Source organism: Tupaia chinensis, unplaced genomic scaffold (assembly GCF_000334495.1).
Source record: "Tupaia chinensis unplaced genomic scaffold, TupChi_1.0 Scaffold000635_1, whole genome shotgun sequence".
NCBI lineage: Eukaryota > Metazoa > Chordata > Mammalia > Scandentia > Tupaiidae > Tupaia > Tupaia belangeri.
In genome coordinates this window covers 78,223-97,915 of record NW_006160155.1, presented here as the reverse complement: position 1 = coordinate 97,915, position 19,693 = coordinate 78,223, and the positions used below count along the sequence as shown (strand labels likewise).

At 36.9% G+C, this 19,693-nt stretch overlaps 1 protein-coding gene across 1 annotated transcript in view; it reads right to left on the bottom strand.

The window, feature by feature from the left end:
• ADK (adenosine kinase) overlaps positions 1–17,644 on the bottom strand; it is a gene marked incomplete at its 5' end in the record, with an annotated part of 331,594 nt that extends 313,950 nt beyond the window's left edge. Inside the window, 2 exon segments of the mRNA XM_014592023.2 lie at positions 10,252–10,360; positions 17,472–17,644. Coding sequence (XP_014447509.1) covers positions 10,252–10,360; positions 17,472–17,644 — 282 coding nt within the window.
• Positions 17,645–19,693: the final 2,049 nt, after the last annotated feature.

Here is a 19,693-nt window from a genome sequence, read left to right as displayed (position 1 = left end):
TTGGTTGTGGGATATTTGTTCTATGTTAGGTGTGTTAAGATGCTCAGCATCATCCCCCATTCTACACCTACCAGTAGCAACCATCCAGTCATTCAATACACAAAAAACAAAAATGAGACATCACATTTCTCATTAAGAATAATATAAGTGAAGAAGACAGTAAGGCGACATCTTTCATGGGAGGAAAATACTGTCAAACTAGAACTATATATAAGGTAAAAATAACTTTGAAAAAAATAAAGGTGAAATAAAAACATTCTCAAACATGTGAAAGCTGAAAGAATTCATCACCAAAAATCCAAATATAAGAAATGTTAAAGAATGCCCTTTAGGCAGAGGGAAAATGATACCATATGGAAATTGACTCTAACTGAAAGAAACGAAGATCTGGAAGATCTGGAAATGGAAATTACATGAATAAATATATACTTTTTTCTTATTACTTAAATCTCTTTACAAAACATTTTGACAATATAAACAAAAATGGAAACAATATTTTGGTGGTTATAAACTAAATGTGCAAGTAAAATGTCTATGCTGTTATATGAATTACGTGTTAACAATTTTTAAAAGAATTATCTACTTTATTATTATTTTTAAAAATGTGACCAGAGAGAGAACAGAGAAAGTGAGAAAGCAAGCTTCCAGGTCTGGGACTCAAACCATAGTCAGTCAGGTGGGAGTTCAACACCTTAACGACACACTGCCTGCTGGTTCCCATATTAACAAAATTGTCTGAAAAATAAACCAGAGCTAGCCTCATTTTAAGAAAATTATCTGAAAATAAACAAGGGCTAACAAAATAGTCTGGTGGTTAAAGAAGACAGATCTCACATGCAGTTTAAAACCTGGACCCAATGTACTGAAAAACATGTGGGGTACATGTGCACGCATGCTCAAAAAACTGAGAGGATGGGAACCAGCAGTTAGCGTAATGGCTATGTCGCTGGACTCCCACGTAGTCGACTGCGGTTCGCATCCCGGACCCGGTGGCTTAAAACTCACGCTGGGCGCGTGTGCGTGCGTGCCCAAGATCCCAAGAGGAGAATGAAGGAGAAGGGACTGCGGCGTGACCCTCCCCCCTGGGGGGTGATTTCTCGCTTTCTGTCTCTCTGTCTCTCTCTGTCTGTCTGGCGAGCGCCCTATAGCAAAAACCTCTCCAAAAAAAAAAAAACACAAAAACTGAGAGGATGAAGAAACGGTGAAGGAATAGTGGTGTGCCTATGTTCCATTAGGGATTGCTTTATCTTTCTCCCTCCCTTTTTTTGGCTCTGGTTAAGTACATATACCCAATGGCAATTTAAGAAGAAAATAAACAAAAGTTAAAAGTTCTAAAAAAATTAAAACATGACAATACTATCATAAAGATTAGGAAGAGTGAAATAAAAGTTTACTATTATAAAATTCTTATCTTGTACGTGAAAGGAAATAGTATTGTATGAAGACAAACTGCAACGAGTGAAAGATATTTACTACAAACCCTAATACAACCACTAAAATAGTAAGAAAAGTTAAAAAGGGAGAGCGATTAAGCTAACATAGAATATATTAGATTGTCAGGGAAGTCATGACATATTTTTCTATGCAAAAATGCATCATGACTTCCCAATGACCCAATAAAAATAATGGAATAGAGGCAGTGGGTGGTGTGGTGGTTAAGGTGCTGGGCTCCCACATGGCCAAGCACAGTTGGAGTCCTGGACCTGAAAATCATGTCTGGTGTGTGTGCATGCATGCCAATCCCTCTGGGGGATGATTTCTCATTTTCCCTCTCTGTCTTTCTCTAGGGATTGTACATGCCCTGGGGTAAAACAAATCAAATTACTGGACTAAACACAAAAGAGGGCAAGAAAAAAGAGAGAGAAAAAAAGAGAGAAGGACAGGACAAGGAGAAACAAATACCAAGATGATAAACACAAATGTAGCCATAATGATAGTCATATTAAATAGGAATAATACAAACACTCCAATTTAAAGGCAGACATTATCAGGTTGGTGGAAAAACCAGAACCAACAGTATGTGGTAAATGAAATTCACTTTAAAAATAGGCCCAGACACACTGGTACAAGTAGTAGAGTGATGCGGCATGCTTCATGAGAGGCCCAGGTTCAGTTTGGGACCAACCTAAATAGATTAGATACAACGGCATGCCCCTGTAATCCTTGCTAACTGTGAGGCGGGGGCAGCAGGATTTCAAAATGAGACCACACCAAAAATATCTAGCTCTGTATCTACACATCCACCTCTCTTTACCTTTTACATATACATATATACAAATAAGTTAGAAATGAAAAGGAGCACGAATATATACATATTGATGTAAATAATCAAAACAGAATTGTACTGACTATATTAATATCAGACACACTAGATTTCTGGACAAAACATATTACCAGGAATAAATATTTCATTATGATAAATGGGTCACGTAATTAATCCTACATTTTATGCACCTAATAACAGAGTTTCAAAACACATGAAGCAAAAACTGGTAACATTTCAGGGAGGAACACGCAAATCGACAATTATAGTCAAAGGGGGGAATCTCTGGAAAATTCCCATATTTAGAAAATTGAACAACAGACATCTAAATAACCAATAAGTCAAAGAAGAAATAAAAAGAGAAATTAGATACTTCAAACTGTAAAAAAATAAATAAATAAATGAAAAGATGACACCAAAATTTGAGATACAGGCAAATCAATATTTAGACATTTATAACACTAGTCATCTATAGTAAAAAAATAATCAGTGAAGTATTCCTCAACATGAAGAAACAAGCCAAAGGAATCAGGTGGGATAGTGGGGAGGGGGAAGTAGAGAAAAGTAGAAGAGAAGGAAAGTATAAGAACCAAAACAAAAATAAACCTAAGCTTAGACTTTCCCAAAAAAGTTAAAAGTAAATGTAGCAATGTTTATAATGTATTTTGTTTTACAAACTATTACACTACACAAGTTGTCAAATATGTAAAGTAACAAGAGGTAAATAAAAACTTAAGAAGATGGGGCCTGCAAGTGGCATGGTGGTTAAAGGCGCTGGACTTCCACATGGCTGACCACGGTTCAAGTCTCGGACCTGGTGGCTTGCTTTCTCACTTCTTCTCTCTCTCTCTCTCTCTCTCTCTATCTATCTCTGATCAAACTGGAAAATAATAGTGATAATAATATTAAATAAAGTTAAATAAAATAATTCTTTAAAAAAAAAAAAAAAAAACTTAAGAAGGAAGGTATTTGGGCTATTTTGGTAGCTCAGAGGTTAAGGAACCTGTATCCTACATGACCAAAGTTCTAACAGGAAGGAGGAACAGAGGAAAAGATGGTTACAGCATGCCTATACCCCACTGTGGGGTTCTTTCTTTTTCTCTCTTGTAAGCCTAACACTTCCTCCATTAAAAAATAATAATAATAAAAAGAAATAGGCACTCTGAGCCCTTCCCAGGGAAAAAATGTTTGATGGCAAATGTAGCAAATTGAGGGATAATCAAAATAAATAAGAAAGAAATTATTGATCAAATAATTGATGGTACGCATATAGCTCATTTAAATACAGAATTAAGGCTACAAGGCATATGTTTATAGGACAAAATGCAAATGTTAAAACAAGCAAACAAACGAAAAAACCCAAAACTGTAACTACCAAAATTTGAAACACAGGATAAAAAACTGAGTGCTAATTTTCTCATTTTTCATAGTGGACTAATACTGACAGAAAAAGGACATACATGGATAAGAAAAATGAATGGCTTCAATGTCCTAATCTTTTCTAAATGTAATCTTAGAGACTTAATTTAGGAAATATTTGAGCCTTGGTGAAAAATATACATGCTGGGCCAGCCTATGGAATGGTGGTTAAGGTGGCTAGATCTCACACAGACAACCTTGCTATTCAAGTTCCAGAGTCAGTGACTTGAGAGAAACCCGAGGTGGCTGTGTGTGCATGCCTCAAATCCCAAGAGGAGGGAAAAATGGAGAAGGAATTGCAGTGTGACTAACTACCACAGGGGTTTTTTCTTACATTCTCTGTCTCTGTCTCTCTCCAGTAAGAATATATGCTTTCGGGGGCCTCTCGAACCGCGGCCAGCTACATGGTAGTTCAGCAACATAGCCATTACGCTAACTACTGGTCCCTGGGGGAGAGATATTTTCTTGGCTTCTCATATTTATTGTACCTCAGCAGTGGTGGTCATCTGATGATCTGATGTTTTTCCTTTAAATTTGAGCATTTAGAGGCATGCAGAAGGAGGTGTTCTGCAATCTCTCTGCAGTTCCATTTTCCTCTTTTTGCTCAACAGATTCCATGGGAATTGAGGACTACTGTCCTAGATCTTAGGGTCAGGAGGTTAAAGTCTGGGCAAAAAATCTTCAGTTATCCTAGTCCCTGAAAAGGGCCTCTCAGAGCTCAAATGTAGAAAAGACTTTTGATTGGCCAGTCTAGATCTTGAGGTCAGACAGTGAAGTCTAGGCAGAAACTCTTTAGTTGTCCTAGTCCCCCAACACTTTATTTAAACTAACACAGAATACTGGTTTATCTATATTCAATTGCAATTTATTTTAATTATTTTTTTAAGGTTTTGTCATAGGGTGCATGAGCTTGTTGTGGAAAGAGAGAGAAGGAAAGTGAGAAATCACCCCCACCCCCAACCACTAAGGGAGGGGATGGCCACACTGTGATTCTCCTCTGGAGACCATTCTCCTCTGGGGCTCTTGGGCATGCACTCATATGTGCCCATCATGATTTTCAATATGCTGGTCCTGGACTAGAATTGTGGTCAGCCTTGTGGGAATCTAGTACCTCAACCACAATATTACCTGCTGGCCCCTATTTCTTTTCCTTTTTTATTTTTATTTTTTTTACATTTTCTGCTATAGAGCATGTGTGTGTGCTTGAAGAAAGAGAGAAAGAGAGAGAGAAAGAAAGGGAAAGAAAGAAATCACCCCATGGTGGGATGGCTGCACCACAATTCCTTCAAAATGGTCATACATGTACTCACACCTGACATGATTTTCAAGTTGCCACATCTGGGACTCTAATGACTCCCACATGGTCGACCACGGTTCAAGTCTCGGACCTGGTGGCTTGCTTTCTCACTTCCTCTTTCTCTCTCCGTCTCTCTCTGATCAAACTGGAAAATAATAGTGATAATAATATTAAATAAAGTTAAATAAAATAATTCTTTAAAAAAAAAAAAAAAAACTTAAGAAGGAAGGTATTTGGGCTATTTTGGTAGCTCAGAGGTTAAGGAACCTGTATCCTACATGACCAAAGTTCTAACAGGAAGGAGGAACAGAGGAAAAGATGGTTACAGCATGCCTATACCCCACTGTGGGGTTCTTTCTTTTTCTCTCTTGTAAGCCTAACACTTCCTCCATTAAAAAATAATAATAATAAAAAGAAATAGGCACTCTGAGCCCTTCCCAGGGAAAAAATGTTTGATGGCAAATGTAGCAAATTGAGGGATAATCAAAATAAATAAGAAAGAAATTATTGATCAAATAATTGATGGTACGCATATAGCTCATTTAAATACAGAATTAAGGCTACAAGGCATATGTTTATAGGACAAAATGCAAATGTTAAAACAAGCAAACAAACGAAAAAACCCAAAACTGTAACTACCAAAATTTGAAACACAGGATAAAAAACTGAGTGCTAATTTTCTCATTTTTCATAGTGGACTAATACTGACAGAAAAAGGACATACATGGATAAGAAAAATGAATGGCTTCAATGTCCTAATCTTTTCTAAATGTAATCTTAGAGACTTAATTTAGGAAATATTTGAGCCTTGGTGAAAAATATACATGCTGGGCCAGCCTATGGAATGGTGGTTAAGGTGGCTAGATCTCACACAGACAACCTTGCTATTCAAGTTCCAGAGTCAGTGACTTGAGAGAAACCCGAGGTGGCTGTGTGTGCATGCCTCAAATCCCAAGAGGAGGGAAAAATGGAGAAGGAATTGCAGTGTGACTAACTACCACAGGGGTTTTTTCTTACATTCTCTGTCTCTGTCTCTCTCCAGTAAGAATATATGCTTTCGGGGGCCTCTCGAACCGCGGCCAGCTACATGGTAGTTCAGCAACATAGCCATTACGCTAACTACTGGTCCCTGGGGGAGAGATATTTTCTTGGCTTCTCATATTTATTGTACCTCAGCAGTGGTGGTCATCTGATGATCTGATGTTTTTCCTTTAAATTTGAGCATTTAGAGGCATGCAGAAGGAGGTGTTCTGCAATCTCTCTGCAGTTCCATTTTCCTCTTTTTGCTCAACAGATTCCATGGGAATTGAGGACTACTGTCCTAGATCTTAGGGTCAGGAGGTTAAAGTCTGGGCAAAAAATCTTCAGTTATCCTAGTCCCTGAAAAGGGCCTCTCAGAGCTCAAATGTAGAAAAGACTTTTGATTGGCCAGTCTAGATCTTGAGGTCAGACAGTGAAGTCTAGGCAGAAACTCTTTAGTTGTCCTAGTCCCCCAACACTTTATTTAAACTAACACAGAATACTGGTTTATCTATATTCAATTGCAATTTATTTTAATTATTTTTTTTAAGGTTTTGTCATAGGGTGCATGAGCTTGTTGTGGAAAGAGAGAGAAGGAAAGTGAGAAATCACGCCCACCCCCAACCACTAAGGGAGAGGATGGCCACACTGTGATTCTCCTCTGGAGACCATTCTCCTCTGGGGCTCTTGGGCATGCACTCATATGTGCCCATCATGATTTTCAATATGCTGGTCCTGGACTAGAATCGTGGTCAGCCTTGTGGGAATCTAGTACCTCAACCACAATATTACCTGCTGGCCCCTATTTCTTTTCCTTTTTTATTTTTATTTTTTTTACATTTTCTGCTATAGAGCATGTGTGTATGTCTTTTTTACATTTTCTGCTATAGAGCATGTGTGTGTGCTTGAAGAAAGAGAGAAAGAGAGAGAGAGAGAGAGAAAGGGAAAGAAAGAAATCACCCCATGGTGGGATGGCTGCACCACAATTCCTTCAAAATGGTCATACATGTACTCACACCTGACATGATTTTCAAGTTGCCACATCTGGGACTCTAATGGAGATCAGCCATGTGGGAGTTCTGTACCTTAACTACTATGCCACCTGCTGGCCCCCAATTTAGCTTTTTAATCAGAAATGTTTTTGATGTGAACTCATTCAATGCATTATATAGTGGAGAAAGTGGTTAAGGTTTTGAATTTTTTTCTTCCTTTCCTTAATAAGAGAAAGGAAGGGGGAGAAGAGAAAATGAGAGAAAGAAAAAGAGATGGTTATTTTTGGCAGGGGCTTGTTGTGTCATATGTGCAACTATGTCCAGCATGTTCAGGTTAGCCTGGGGATTGAACCTGCACTTTCCACACAGATTCCAACTTCCTAAGTGGCGGCACTCTCTGTGCATCAGCATGGCTGAATCAAGTTTTCAATTTTTTAAAAAAATGCTTATGACTATTGCTACTTTCTAAAATAGTGTAAAGCGGAGCTGACTATGCACATCTAGGCCATTTTATGTAATGCAGACAGATGTCTTAGTTATGGAAATTTGTTGGAGAAACTGAGGTTCCTCTTTAAATCAAGAGTATATTGCAATGAAAAGGTCTCAGAATTTCAGCTTGTTAAACCTCATTTGTTTACAAAAATAACATGACTGCTGGCCTTACTGAACCTGAAAGTATGGGAGAACTCACTGGATTTGAGCCTTGAGTATATACTAAGAAAAGACTGCACTAGTTACACCTCAACTTCAGAATGAGCTGAATTCAAATGAAATAAGATTTATAAGAACTGCAGAATGTTTGGTGGAAATTACATTACATTTCAGAAGAAAGGCCACAGGTTTTTTTTTTCTCTCTCTCTCTAATGCATGAGTATGAGTGTGTGTGTGTGTGTGTGTGTGTGTGTGCAAGATAGCAAGCTCCAATAGAACCTGGTCAAGCCACAATGCCTTTTCCTCCATTTTTCCATCCTGTCAGGAAGCTGGCCACATGCACCCATAGTAGTTTTTAAGTCACTAGGGCTGGGAAAGTCAAACATGGGAATCTAGTTCCCTTTGCACAGGGCTTAATGTACAAAGGGAACTGGCTGCAGAGAGTTCACAGATTTTAATGGCGTTCACAGATTTTCAAGAACTAGAAGTATGCTCTTAGTTGCTAGTCAAATAAGTATTTGTTTAATGTCCATCAAGAATATACAGCATCTGGAACCATCAGTTAGCGTAATGGCTATGTCGCTGGACTCCCATATAGTCGACTGCAGTTTGCATCCCGGACCCGGCGGCTTAAACTCACGCCGGGCACGTGTGCGTGCCTGCCCAGGATCCCAAGAGGAGACTTGAGGAGAAGAGATTGCAGCGTGGCCATCCCCCCTGGGGGGTGATTTCTTGCTTTCTATCTCTCTGCCTCTCTGTCGAGCGCACGCGCCCAATAGCGAAAACCTCTCCCCCCCCAAAAAAAGAATATACAGCATCCCTGCTACCTAATGTTAGTCTACTATTTTCATAACTATTTCAAAATAAGCCAAGGTCTGTGCTGAGTACAGATGCACCTGGCAATGAGAATGAGCATTCTTTTTATGAAACTGCTAAAATAGAAGCTGAAATGTAATAGGTACTATCAGAGATTGCAACTGGAATCCATTTTGATATTTCTTCTGGCCACACAAATTTCAAAAACAAAATTCGTCTTATTAAATTTGATCAAAATGATCACTCTATGCCTCAGACAAACTATACTTTCCTATAAAAATAGTATATACTACTAGAAAAATTCCATTCACTCACATTTGGCTACATGCTTTCTTTATAGTATACGACTGCTGCAACTATGAGTTGTTTGCAAGTACTTCTATAAGACATTCATTCACTCAGAGTTGACTAGATACATTATACTATATTAACAGTAACAGTGTGAGTTGTTCAAGTTGGCTAAGAATTCAGGATTTGACTACTATATACTGAAATAGAGAACTGTAATTGTCAAGTTAAAAATACTCTTTTATCACAATATACTGTCATATTTCATACTCAATAATATACAGAAATCATGCCAAACTTTAAACCATGTGCTCTCTAAAAATCAGACTCTCAAATATAAGATGCTTTGAAATGGTACATATATCTTCCTTAAAGAATCACACTACTAAAACACAAACCAATATATAAATAAAAAATAAGACAATCATGAAAAATAAAATAGAAATAATAAAAGGAAAAAAATCTTAAATCCTTGAAATGTTTTTTTCTCCCATACTGGCAGAAGGACTAACATGACTTTTCTTTACCTAATCTTTTCAATGTAAACATTTATTTGACAGTTATAAAGGAGTAGGATCTACTATATGGAGGAATCAATAACAGTGTCATAAAGCTACAGCCGTGCACATAAACATGCTGTAGGAGACATTAAAACTAGACTGAAAGAAATAATTATATTTTCAATAAACATGTTCCTACTAGATAATCAATTTTTTACATGTCTTACCAGCTGTTACACACAGCTCAGGTAATGGAGTGGCAGCAGCTGTTCTAACCAGCAGGATATTATACGCATATGAGGTGCTTTTAACTTTTCATAGGTATCTACTTATTTGTCAGCACACACATTTAACTCATATTAAATAAAACAAGGTAATCATGGAGTGATTAATTCAGGAGACTTTTTAATATAGTCTTGTTTTAGAAGTATATTCTTAACCAATTATTTTTATGTCAGAAGACTTAATAATTCCAATTACATGCTACCTTCATTCACAGATTTAAGAGATTTGTTACAATCAATGTTTCTGAAATATTAAATTAAAAGGTGTCATAGTAATTACTATGGAATACATAGTAATTAAGTGGCGATTTTTTAGGCAAATAAGCTCAAATTGTTTGCAGTGAATATTTATACTAATATTTTTCCTCACAATGCATGCATCATTCACAAGCTACATAAAAATATAAAATGTAAGTTTGTATAATTGCTTCAGAAGATACCATGAAACTGATTTAATATAGAATTCTAAGCTTGGTTGAGAAGCATTTATGTATAATATATCCAAAATGAGGCAGATTTGAAGGTAAATAATAGAAATTATGATACCCATAGGTAGATCATATTTATATTCTGTATTTATAAAAGTAAATCAACATATGCTTTGAGATGAGTAAATAATTTGTAGAATAAGTAAAAAAAAATTATTGTGAAATATTTGAGTCAAGAACTACAATCTATCATGTTAAAATATATTAGAAATTTGAATTAGGTGAATACTCACTGCTATATAACAAACTCTTGCTTTTTCCACCAACATCCAGTTTTTCTCCAGATCAAGATGTTTTTCCTTTTTATAACAATTGGCAGCAGCAAGATTAGCTACAAGGGACCTAAAACAACCAACGAAAAACCAAGTAGGGTTTACATATAGCCAAAACTTGTTATGTATTTCCACAGTGAAGTCCCAATCTTTATTGCAAATATTTTTACTTACAATGTTTTAAGTCTTAATTCTTCAAAACTAACATTACTGATTTTTAAGTAAAGACAAATATTAATTTTGTTTTCAGAGTTTTCTGAGGCTTCTATGTTGCCTTTGAGATAAACAGACATATTAATCCTTATTTTAAATATCATCTGGTATTTTGAGAAACTAGCATTTAAAAAATCCTTTGATACTAAAATAAGATTTACGTTTTTAATAGAATAATCCAAAATGTAGTGAAGCTAAAGCTACTAAGTAATTATTCAAAAAGAAATCTATGCAAATAAAAACATCATTTTTTTTGAGATTGGAAAATATCTTTATAAAAGTATGCACCAACATACAATAGTTGAATATTTAATCTAACACTTTAAAAGCCAAGTATGGTATTAATTTCATAAAACACACATAAAAATGTAGACCATATTTACTATGAGGAATTAATTTCCAACCATTACTTTTTAAGGACTGGAATCAATTAGGATTAATTTCTGTAGATGAAAACTCCCTGGACTAGTCCAGTTCTCCAGCTGGAAAATCTAAGCAGGACAGTGCATTTAAAATCTTGCTATAGGAACCAGCATATTGTATGGCGGTTATATTGCTAGACTCTCACATCACTGACCATGGTTCAAGTCATGGACCAGGCAGCTTCAAAGTCATACCAGATGCACGTGTGTGGGGTGGGTCAAGGAGTTTTTCGGAGAATGGATTGCAGCATGGCCATCCTGCCTGGGGAGTGATTTCTCACTTTCCCTCTCACTATGTGTGTGTCTCTCTCTGACAAGCGCATATGCCCTAAAGGAAAAACCTTTAAAAAATAAAATAAAATAAAATAAAATAAAATAAAATAAAATCTTGCTATAAGCATCACCTAGATCATTTACTTATAGCTCAACAGAAAACTTAATGAGATAAAAATAATTATCTACTACATGTAGATTAATGAAAATGTACCCTTATTATGGCCCAGAATTCACAATTTACCAATTTCTTTCTATCTCTCTCTCTCTTTTTTTTTTTTGTTGAAAGAGAGATATTTTTGCTACAGGCCACGTGCACTCTCCAGAGAGACAGAAAGTGAGAAATCATCCCCTGGGGAAATGGCCATGCCTCAATCCCTTCTCCTGTTGGGATTTTGGGCATGCATGCACACGTGCTAGAGCGAGTTTTAAGCTGACAGGTGTGGGACTCGAATCGTGGTCGACTACGTGGGATTTCAGGGACATAAACTCATTATGCCATCTGTTGGTCCCTTTTTTCCCCAAAAATTTTCTTTTTTTTAAATTAAATGGCTTACAAAACCAACCAACCAACAACAACAACAACACAACAAAATGTGACATGTGCACTTTGTTTCATTACACTCTAAGAAAAATTCATTCTTTTCTGAAACATATTTAGATTCATCCATATATCAATTTACTACTGAAGAACACATCTATTTATGTTCAGTCAAATGAAGGAAAATAAGAAGTATAGGGACAAGTATGTTACTAGGTGAAATAACCATATTATAAACTTTAAAAAATTCAGTACTAATTTACAAAAATATTTTAGTAATCATGACATTAGGAAAAATTTGACAAAAATTGGCTCCAAAATATAAAGAAAACCTGGTACCAGGCAGATACTAAACTCTATTTTGATAATAAAACCATGTTTTTTTTAAAGTTTAACTTATTTCTTCAGTGAGAGAAAGAGAGAGAGGGAGATAGGGATCTCCAAAGTCTCAGCCAGCCCAGATCACGGACAATCTGCTTGTGTACAGGATGTATAGACAGGTACCAGAAATTAAACTCAGAACCTTCCTAGGTGGGTCTAGTTGAGAAAAAGTACTTTCTGATAAGAAACTAGTTTTTCCAGAATAAAAGTATAAGTATTCTTACTCTCATAATGTATTTGATTCTGCGTTTGAAAAGTGAGAACCTGGATCAAAAAGGACACATCATGATTAACCAAATGGATTGATTTTTTGGTGGTTTCCAGCTCTATCTAAAACAATTTATTCAACTCTACTTGGTTCTAAAATGTGGATAATGAGTTAAATAGTGAGAACTTCTCCAAAGTTTCTGACTTTCTATGTATCAGCTACACAATATAGATAACCATACTGGTAATATTATATAAATTTAGTTAAAATGGATTACAAAATGAAATCATCTGGGAGACATAATTTGATAATCGCATTACATAACTATTTTCAAAAATATTAATTTAGCATTCCCAAGTAATGTAGCAGTCTGAGTAACACTGCTAGCCTGAGTGGTATCAGACCCAAAACTTGACCCAGTTTAATCTAGGTAAACTGAAAAGGGCAAAGATCTAAACAAGTGTTTATCAAGTGGAGGCTTGATAAATAAGCAAAGGTTTAAACAATACAAATACATATACACACACTTTAAATTTTGCTGCAGGGTGTGTGTACTAACTAGAGAAAGTGAGAAAGCATCCCTTGAGAGGGGTTAGCCATGTCACAATCCTTTCTCCTCCGAGATTTTGGGTATGCATGCACATGTACCTGGCATGCTTACCAGGCTTCCAGGTTTGGAACTCAATTTGTACAGCTGGCCATGCAGGGTCCAGCCACTTTTAACTACCATGTCACCATCTGTCTCTTATACTTAAATAAGAATATTTCAATATTTGAATAATGGGTGGTTTTATAAGGAAGTTCCATAAAGTTCATGGAAATGGAATGAAAGTATATTATTTTGGTGCAAAAAATTTGACATTTATGCATAGCTTTTTCAAAATACATACTTTCTTTTTTTAAAAAAAACCTTCAGACTTTAGATTTATTTAGGGCCATTTGCACGTGTTCATAGAATATGTAGCTAACTCTAAAAGATGACAAGACAGTTCCCATCAGTGAGACCCTGGCCTAAATAATACTTACTTTTCTCATACACCAAGAAGATAACTTTAAACATGGAAGCGTTTGATTTGTGGCACTGAATGCTGGGCTACACAGGGCATCCTTCAAAAGCTACAATTAGGGATCTATCTAGCTTTTTTTTTTTTTTTAAAAAAAAAGAATTATTTATTTAATTAATTATTATTATTTCACATGCGTTTTGCCAGAGAAAGACAGAGAGAGAGAGGGAAAGCGAGAAAGCAAGCCACCAAGTCCGGGACTCAAACCATGGTCAGCCATGTGGGAATTCCAAGTGTCTTAACCACCATGCCACCTGCTAGCCCAGAGATCTACCTAGCTTTTGAGCAATATAAGCAAGATTGAGGTCTTCTGGCCCATTTGCTTGACATTCATGTTTCATGGCTTGCAATTTCTCTTTGAGTGCATCCTTAGAGCTTGCAAAGATGATTTTACCTTTCAGAGGTGCTAGTTCTGGTGCCCACAAAAAAAAACAAAAAACATAAACTCTTTTCAGGATTCCTTGGTTTCACAGCTTGCATCACACGAAGCTAGCAGCAATCTTTTTCAGGAAGCATTCCCACCTACAAAATGCTTGTGGATCAGTTATGGTTATATCAACATCTCCAACCAAGCTCTCCTTGCTTTCTTCTACAATGATAAACTTTTTGTCTACACTGAGACAAAAAAATGACAGCCTTCTTTCTTTTCTTGATTTCTTCTGATGTGCAGCATTTCCTAACTTCCATGTCATAAAAAATACAACATACTTCATAAGCAGCTTGCACTCCTGAGGCCATCTTCCCTGTGGCTATGTGGAGGGCCACGGGGTAGGGAGCTAACTGGCATGGAGTCTGCAGAGTGTCGTCCAAAGTACACATCTTCTCTTCTTTTTTCTTTTTTTGAAAGTCAACAGTTCATCTTTTTAAGAATGATTTAACTTTATTGATTTATTTTAATTTGACCAGAGAGGGACAGAGTGAGAGGAAGAGCGAGAGGGAAAAAGCAAAAAAGTAAGCCGTCAGGTCTGGTACTCGAACCATGGTGGGCCATGTGGGAGTACAGTGCCCTTAACCACCATGCCACCTGCCAGCCCCCAAAATTCACACTTTCAGTGATCTTTCTGAAGACCACTCATATTTATTGAAATCTTAAAAACCATAATGTTCTCTTACACACAAAAGAAAAAAGTTAAAGGAATGATCTGAAATAGCTTTGGCACCCTAATTATTTCTGAAAGTTATATTTCTTTTATTTAAAGACTATTATTCATACAAATCCCCAGTATCCAGAATAGCATTAAGTCCTTAATACATGTGTTGAAGGTCAAGCGGTATGTAAAAAATAAAGGGGGGTAAGAGACCAGAATGGAGCAAAGGGATTGGGGAGACAGGAAAGAAAGTGAGAAAGGAAGATACAGGGACCAGCAGTTATGGTAAAGGCTATGTGGCTGAACTCCCATGCAGTCGACCACAGTTCAAGTCCCGGATCTGGTGGCTTAAACTCATGCCGGGCACGTGTGCGTATGTACCCAATATCTCAAGAGAAGAATGGAGGAGAGGGATTGCGGCATGGCCATTCCCCCTGGGGGAGGGTGATGTCTCGCTTTCTGTCTCTGTCTCTCTGGCGAGCGCACGTGCCCTATAGCAAAAACCCCTCCGAAAAACAAACAAAACAAGAAAGGAAGATACAGAGAAATAAGAAGGAAAAAGGGAAAGGAAACAGAATAGTAAGCAGACCAAAAAAGGAGGAAGATAGACTAAATATTTCCAATTATAAGGAATACAAAATTTCTAGTGAATTGCTATTTTTAAAAAAAGATAATTGTTGGGCTAGTTGGAACCAGCAGTTAGAGTAACATCTATGTTGCTGTACTCCCATGTAGTTGACCGTGGTTCAAGTCCTGGACTCAGTGGCTTAAGCTCACACCAGGTGCGTGTGTGTGCGTGCCCAAGATCCTGAGAGGAGAATGGAAGAGAAACGATTGTGGCGTGGCCATCCCTCCGCCCGGGGGTGATTTCTCGCTTTCTGTTTCTCTGTCTTTCTAGTGAGTGCGCGCACCCTATAGTGAAAACCTCTCAAAAAAAAAAAAAAGATAATTGTTGGGCTAGCACGTGGCATAGAGGTAAAGGCACTAGATCCTACATGACCATTGCGTGGTCTGAGTCCTGGACCTGGAGGCTTAAAAATCAGGTTGGGCATATGTCTGTGCATGCCCAAGATCCTGAGAAGAGAAAAGAGAAGAGACAGCAGCATGGTCATTTCTTGTGTGGATGATTTCTCACTTTCTCTTTGTGGCTCTGGCATCTGCACACCATGTAGCAAAACTTAAAAAAAAAAAAAAAGGCAGAGAAGAGAGAGACAGCGAGAGAAAATCTTTGATAATTCTAAAAAAAAATGAGAGCTAGGAAAGTTATTTTGATTTTCCTTTGCAAAGGAGAGCAGCAAAATCATAATCTGATATGGTAATTATGTTAGCCATGCACGAATACAATGAAGGAATACCTACCTCCATGTAGTTACAAAAGAATATAACCAAGAATAGAAGACTCTAGGGGATGTATTTCAAGTTCACAGATTTTTTTTTTTTTTTTTTTGGAGAGGTTTTTGCTATAGGGTGCATGCGCTCGCCAGAAAGACAGAGAGACAGAAAGTGAAAAATCACCCCCACCCCCCCCAGGGGGGGATGGCCATGCCACAATCCCTTCTCCTCCATTCTCCTCTTGGGATCTTGGGCACGCACGCACAAGAGCCCGGTGTGAGTTTAAGCCACAGGTCTGGGACTCAAACCGCGGTTGGCTACATGGAAGTTCAGCGGCATAGTCATTAGGCTAACTGCTGATCCCTCAAGTTCATAGAGAAACAGTTCGTCTGTCCGTCCGTCTTTCCTTCCTTCCTTCCTTTAAGATTTTTGCCATAAGGAACCTGTGCTCACTGGAGAGAAACAGAAAGAAATCGCAAGAGGGAAAGTGAGAAATCATCCCCCAAGGAAATGGCCACGCAGCAATCTCTTCTCCATTCCCCTCCTGAGATTTTTGGCAATCACCCATATGTGCCTGGTGTGATTTTCAAGCTGCTGGGTCTGGAACTCAAACTGCAGTTGACTGTGTGGGAATCTAGTGCCTTAATCACCATGCCACCTAGCTCCGAGAAAAAATTTGTGTTAAGTAAAGTTATAACAAAGTATAGGAATATACTTGGCTGTGTCTTGAGTGGTATATTACCCATGACTGAAGTTGTTTCATGTGGTTGGATGACTATTTCCCAGAGATGCTTTACAATGAACATATTCATATTAAATTGGTAATGTAGCATTTTATATATGTAAATTACACACATTCACACACATGCATGTTCATGTATTCAATAATCTAAAACGTAGAGAAAAGAGTACTCTTTCTAATCCAAGTTCAGCAACAAGCTAGCTAGAAGACACTGAATGAAATATTTTCCTTTTCTGATCTTAATTATAAAAAAGTAGAGTATGAACTAAATAATATCAAACTTTTCATTCCATTATACCTTGTGAATTCAACAGCAGGTTCAATAAAAGTAAATATAAAAAAAAAAGGGTGGGCCAGCGGCAGTGGCACGGTGGTAACCCACTGCTCCAAGATGATGACACCACAAAGGCCCCAGGTTTGAGTTCTGAGGTGCACAGGTACATGTGGCTGTGATCCTGGAGGGCTGAGGCTAGAGGTTAGAACTGTAGCAAGAAAATCCTATTGGGGGTGCCTGTCTCTCTATTTCTTTCTCTCTGTCCCCCTCACATGGAAGAAATAAATAATCAAAAAAAAAAAAGGAAAAATAATATAAGGGTTTATAGACCATTAAAAGTGATTATAAACATGGAGTCTAAATTCCAGTTTCACACTGGTGTTCAGATTGTACCCATTCTTTTTTTTTTAACAATTATTATTATTATTTATTTTATTTATACATTTTAATTTGACCAGAGAGAGACAGAGACAGGTCAGAGAGGGGAAAGTGAGAAAGAAAGCCACCAGGTCCAGAACTTGAACCATGGTCAGCCATGTGGGATTGTCCAGCACCTCAACCACTATGCCACCTGCTGGCCCCCAGATTGTACCCATTCTTACACAGCCAACGAGCACAGCACTTCCCGTGGAATTACACCGACCTGTTGTCACCAGTGATACACGCAGCACAAGTTCCTGTCGGCTGCTCGTTCTGTTCATAGTAATGAGCATCCACATGGGCTTCAGCAGCTTTTTTCTTCAGGATTTCCCCAAATTTATCTACTCCAATGCACCCAAAAAACGTTGCCGCTTTGTGTGGGTGCTGAATCATCCACTGAAAAATACAAAGAAATAATTTAATGAGTCAAAAAAAGGGTACACATAGTTCAGTATTCTGCCACGTATGGTACATGAAAGGTTTGTTTTGTGGGAAACCTGTAGTTATTATAACTGGAATTCCAATTCTGTATTATCACTTAGGATAACAAAGTTCAAATAACCACTACGTAAACGTCTTATACTACTTTGGTGGAATGACACAGAGTATAGTGGTTAGGACTCAGAAGCTAAAGTCATACACACCTTAAGTCAAAAGTTGGCTTGATAAAGAAAAATATAAATAACACAGCATTGTCATAAAAAGCTAAAATCTATTTTTTTTAAAAAAAAGAGAGCTTTTGAGTATAGGCTGTGTGCACTTGCTGAAGAGACAGAGAGAGACAGAGAGATAGAAAGTGAGACATCACCCCAAGGGGGTGACCACACCACAATCCCTTGTCCTCCATTCTCCTCTCAGGATTTTGGGCATACATGTACAAACACCCAGTGTGAGTTTTAAGATCTCAGGTCAGGGGCTTAATTGCAGCCAACTATGTGGAAGTCCAGCAATGTAACCATTATGCTATCTGATGGTCACGCTAAAATCTATTTTGAAGAGTGGGTTCAAATCTTGCCTCTCCCACTTATGAGTTGTATGAAAAGAACAATAATTTATTATTCCTCTGCTTCACTCCCCCCATTTATAACATTGCTGAGCACAGTACACAGCACAAAGTAAACAATATATATTAGCTGTAGTTGTTATTACAGTTGCACTTGTTGCAGAAATTCATATATACATTAAGCTAAAATATGTACATGTCTAATTAATTCTTTTAAAAATTCAGAAGAGAGTATTTAAAATTCTAAACACAAATATCTCGCTTGATCTTATCCAAATGGCTAGGAAGCGATTTTTGGCTAAGAAGTTATCTAATTACAAATATCTTTGCTCTAAAGTGAATCTCATAAACTTTAATTTTTTTGCTATAAATTAATGAGAACAATTTTCTTCTAAAATGCATGCTTTTCATGAATTTGAACTTTCATCTTTCATAATTAGCTCAAATCCTTGAGGGTCCTAATACTTTATTAATGATTCTAGAGCTACACCTATTTTGTTTCAAATACTTAGAATTAGCAAAATGTTTTATATATAAAGTCAAAAGACATCAAAAGAGATTTTGATAAAATCTCCTTTTAAACATTTGGAGTAGAAAATAAGTGCTCATATATTTGAGAAGTAAGGAGATGTGGAAAGAAATGAAAAAAGTAACAGAAGAAACACAAAGAGATACAGTTAACTGCATGATGACCAGCACTCCTACTTCCAGGGATTTATCCAAAGATACATGTCTGCAATTATAAAACAACTCAGGCATAACTATTCATTCACTACAATGTTATTTTAATGGCAAAATGCTAGGAGATAACCTAAAAATTTATCTACATCCCTAAGACTGCCTGATTAAACTATAACAAATCTACTCAAAGGAATAAAACAGTTACTAAAACCTCTCAAAACAAAATATATTTTAAAAAAAGGAAAAGCTAGATGGAACAATTCATCTCTATGCAGTAATTTCCAGATGTTTTGTGACATTAACAAAAAAAGCAAGGTTCAGAAGTACACATGATTTGTGCAAGAAAAAAATAAAAATTAGCTCATATACATGTTCTTTTAAAATACAGAGAAAAGGCTTCAGGACACTGAATTTGGCAATGACTTTTTGATCTGACAGCACAAGCAAGGCAAATAAAAATAGAGAAATGTGATCACATCAAACTTAAGAACTTCTGCATGACAAAGCAAACAATTAACAGAGTAAAAGGACAATTAATTTTAAACTATCTGGCCAGAGGTTAATATGGAGAATATACAATGAGCTTCTTAAACTCAACAATGAAAAAAACCACGAAACAGACATTTCCCCAAAGAAGATATGCAAATGGCCAATATGTACATGAGAAATGCTCAACTAATCATCAGGAAAATACAACTAAAAAACACAATGACCTATCACATCATACTCATCAGGATGAACTCTCTAAAAAGAAGAGGAAG